This window comes from Poecilia latipinna, unplaced genomic scaffold, assembly GCF_001443285.1.
Source record: "Poecilia latipinna isolate Pla-1442-1.1 unplaced genomic scaffold, P_latipinna-1.0 Scaffold3351, whole genome shotgun sequence".
Lineage (NCBI taxonomy): Eukaryota > Metazoa > Chordata > Actinopteri > Cyprinodontiformes > Poeciliidae > Poecilia > Poecilia latipinna.
In genome coordinates, this window is record NW_015115967.1 from 37,631 (window position 1) to 42,089 (window position 4,459).

Consider the following 4,459-nt stretch of genomic DNA (forward strand, 5'->3'; position numbering starts at 1 on the left):
ATAAAATGTTAAGTTGGTACTTTCATGTCAATTACAGACTTGTGACTGAAAGTTCCTACAAACTAAAATTTTAAGTCTTCACATCTTGGTTTAGTTTCAAAAACATGGGAGCCAAAGTTTGGCAAAAAAAAAAAAATTATTTAAATAGTTTAAGTCTTAAATTTAATGCTATAAAACTTGATGTCTTAAAATTTAAAGTTTTGCCCAACTACAGGCCAAATCCATTCTAGGATTTGGTTTATATTAGATTATATTTATAATGTATTAGACCATATCTGCTGCTATATTATTTTATCAGTGGGGAAGTTTTAGACCCGACAGAATAATCAGTAAATAAACAGGAAACTGAGTTTAACTCAGGATTCAGCTTTATTGATGATTTCCACCAGGGGGCAGTGTTACAGAGAAATCAAGACTTCAGATCTGTAAACATCAACAACGTCATCATTATTCCTCATTATTCCTCATTATTCCTCATTATGCCAACATCCTGACTGTAATGAGGAAAACCAGAGATGATCTGGACCCTCAGGCACCATTAAACAGACATCCTGAGATTTTATTGTAAAAACAAAAATCACAGAAAAGATAAGAAGTTCAAATGATTATGATGAGAATGAAAACCTCAGAATTTCTCCAAAACCAAAAGTTGCTAAATTAGACAAAACTTATCCTAAAGGTAACTTTTATATTCTTCAGTAATTAAAGCTGACAAAGTTATATAAAGTTAAAATGGTTGCTAGTTAACATGGAAGTTCAAATCAAATCTTTCAGCTCATGATTTATTTTCACCAATAACTAAACTTTATTCCCTCCTCCACTAATAAAGTAGATCCTGTTACCTGGCAGAAAATCCTCTAAATGATAAAAACATCAACATATTGTGTTTCATAAAAGCCTTTAAAAGTCATAAAATAACCACTTTCCATATAAGAGACAATAATAAGCGAATAAAACCTGTTAACCTGTGATGAACCTGAACATGTTTACATTTACATGATTTAAATCTCACTGAACACCTTTTGTTACAAATAATGGTTTGATCAAACATTCAATCAGTTACAATGTGGGATTCACACAGATGGTCACTTTCTCATTAAGTTAAAACTGAATTGTTTCTGATGGATTCCAGTCAAATCCTCCACCTGTCGCTTTGTGAGGATTGAACTAGGACAGATTTCTGTCTGTCAGGTAAATACGAGTTTAGAGAAAGTTTCTGTAATCAGATTATTCAACGTGTGAAAAATGTTTTCACTGTTAGGAAAAGTAGCAATAAGTTCAATAAAAAGCAGGATTAAAATGAAAGCGCTTCTTTAAATCTGTCAGTTTTTAGTAAATGAGGCTTCAGTTAAAGCAGAGATCTGGAATCTGGTCCTCAGGACCAGATTACAGATCTCTGCTGTAATCTGGTCCTCAGGATCCTCTGCTGTAGGTTCACCTGACTGACCAACTGAAACTCTGACATGCTGAGGATGAAACATAATGACTGGAACCAGTTGGTCAGAGACCTGAGGACCAGGGTCAGCTACAGCGTCCAGAGACTGTCGTCCAACTGGACCTGTGAGAGTTTTACTGAATGAAACCAAAACCATCTACACTTTAAATTCATTTAAAACTAAAACATCATCATGAGATCATAACTGAGGCGTAAAATCTGGGTTTTACAGTAAGGTGGAGAAGCTCAGGTCTTCAGGATCCTGCAGCTTTTAGATGCATTTTTCCTCAACAGACCAGAACCAAACGGCCCTCTGGTTCCCTCTGCAGCAGAGCTGGTTCTGATCGGCTCATTGGATCCGGTTCTGTTAGAGCAGAGATGCATCTGAAAGTTACAGCAATGTGAGGTTTAGAGCCACAGGTGGAAACCCTGAAGACAGAGTTTATCCTGAGTTTATCTCTGATTTTTATACAGCAGATCAGTTTTTACTCCAACACCATAAAACCTTTTGCTCTGTTTGGACTCTGCTAACATTTTAAATGTCTTCACTTCCAGCCAGTCTCATCTGCCTGAATCCCACATTTTCACTCCGTCTGTTTCTACATTGGACTGAAGGAAGCGAAGTTGGATATGTGATAAGCATAAAGCCCTGGGTGCAGCGGCTCAGTGAATTTGGCCCTGAAGGTGTACATGTGAGTCAGAGCGTCAGAGGAGACCTGGTAGAAGGACAGGGAGCCGCCCGGCCAGTCCAGGTACACCCCCACCCTGCTGCAGCCGCCAGCAGGGACAGAGGTGCTCCAGATCTTACCGTTGTGCCAAGCGCTGAGCTCATTATTATGAACACCAAAGTACCAGGATGCAGGATTCTCTCCAAAGCTGCTCACAACATCCTTTCCTTTCCTTTGCATGCTACTGTATACAAGAGCGACCCCGACCTTATTGGGATGTCCGGTGCTCCACTCAACCTCAAAGTAACGGCGCCCTGTCAGCGCCAGCTCAGACAGACCCTGGGTGAAAACATCAAATCTCTGGGGATTATCAGGATAGGCCTGCTCGGGCCCACATGTCGCCTTCCTGTTGCCATCAGACAGGTTCAACCAGCCGTTACATGTTTTTGGATCCAAGGTCAGGCTGCAGTGATCTGTTGGTAAAAACAATAATCAGTTACTTTTCCTCACATCTCCTGCAGATTAAAACAGAACCACATGATTTCATATCTAATATGGATCTGATTTAACAACATCTTGGAGTTTGTTAGAGACTGTTGAATAAAATCTGCTGGTATCTGAAGAAGCCTTACACCAAGCCAGGTCTCTTCGGTCTAACGGAGCCGTCACATCAGGAACGTCGGGCCGTGAGAAGTCTTGGGTTTTCAGACTCCCATCCCTGAACTGGTAGACGGTTCCTCCGGTGAACCTTTTGTTTGGCAGAGCAGCTGCCAGGAACCGAAACCTGCGGCTGCCCTTCAGCTGTTTGGCCGCTGAAGTGAACTCTCTGGCTTTTTTCCTCATGTTGGCCACGACTTCATTGGAAAAGAACCACTGGTCCTTACTGGGCGGAGCGACGCTGGGTGGAGGTTTGGTTTGTTTGCTCACATAGCTGGTCATCTGGTCCAGGAAGGGGTCGTCGGTTTCCACAGAGGAGAAGACAAAGCAGAAGAGATCGGCTACGCCTGCAGCTAGAACCTGTCGGTCCAAACTGTTCTCATCTGGAACGGTCGGGATTCCCTCCATGATGTCCAGGCAGGACATGATGATGTTGATTTCTCTCTCTGCATTATCCAACCAGGCGTCTAAGGTTGTGTGATTGAATGGAGACTTCTCCTGCTCATCAAAGAGCTTTTCCACACATCTTTCATCTTCTTTCCCTTCCCGGATGAGAGGAATCTTCTCCTGCATGGCCCGACTCAGGTTGGATGTGTAGTCTTTACAGTTATCTTCAAAAACCTTCAGCTTTTTTCTAATTTGTGGAAAACTTTCCACCACTTTCTCTTCCTGGGCCTCTCTGCATCTCCTTTCCATCTCTTTTATACTTTCCAGAGAATTACAGAATTTCCTGACCAGACCAGAGGAGATGTTTTCCTTCAGCTCAGCTCCAGTAACGCCCAGATCCTCCAGAGGAGTCAGCCACACTTTGACAGGAACCGAGTTCTTCTTAGTTTCTCCGAGGAGCTCTGGAAGCTTGGAGAAGGTCGTCACCGCATCTTCAAACGTGGTCGGGTTCTTCTCCAGAATAAAGTCACCGTAAAATTTACAGGTGAACTTGTTGATTGCGTCTCTTTCTTCTTTGGTCAGCTTCATTTCTGCTCTGGCCTCAATATTAAAGGAGGGAATTTTGTTGACCGCAGCAAACATTTTGGCCTGAACGGTCTCAACGCTGCTCGACTCCAACTTCTCACTGTCGAACACAAAGAAAGCATTGGCCCCGTAGAGGATGCCTGTGACCACATGTGTTGCATCACTTTTCTCAACAAGATCTTTGTCCTGAAGCTTCACAGCTTGGAAAAGTGAGAGATTCAGCCGGTCATAAAAAGTTGTGGCTTTGTACTGGAAGGTGACTCTGCTCTGGTTCTTGAGCTTCTTGTTGTCATTCAGAAAACCAGCAGATCCCCCGACCTCAACGAGGCCCCCCAGGAAACTGGCTTTGAGAGACAAATTCACATCCAGCAGAGACGACTTGGACTCAAAGGAGTCAGAGGTGCTGATTTCATAGGAGCTGCTGGGATGAACCTGACTGCTGAGGTACGAGCTGATAGTTTCTCTTTCCCACAGAGTGAAACCTGTAAAAAGAGAAATTTCATTTTCATTATAAATATACAGCACTGCATGAAAGCTTGTGAACATTGTTGTCTAAAGAAAAATTATAATAATCATGTGAAATGAACATCCAAAGCTCAAACTGTAAAGCAGACCCACCAAATAAGGAACACAAAGAACAAAAAGATACATATTTTCATAATTTATTCAATAAAAGTATTTTATCTGTCAAAAACAGAAAATCTGCCAAGGAGGCCCCTTGCACAAC

General features: G+C 42.1%; 1 protein-coding gene across 1 annotated transcript in view; it reads right to left on the bottom strand.

Annotated features, from left to right (window-relative positions):
• Positions 1–350: 350 nt before the first annotated feature.
• Positions 351–4,459, bottom strand: part of LOC106940766 (neoverrucotoxin subunit alpha-like) — an 11,706-nt gene continuing 7,597 nt past the window's right edge. Inside the window, exons 3-4 of the mRNA XM_015023588.1 lie at positions 2,736–4,214; positions 351–2,576 (exon numbers count right to left, since the gene is read on the bottom strand). Of these exons, the coding sequence (XP_014879074.1) occupies positions 2,035–2,576; positions 2,736–4,214 (2,021 nt within the window). The 3' untranslated portion in view covers positions 351–2,034. The remainder of the gene's footprint in view (positions 2,577–2,735; positions 4,215–4,459) is intronic.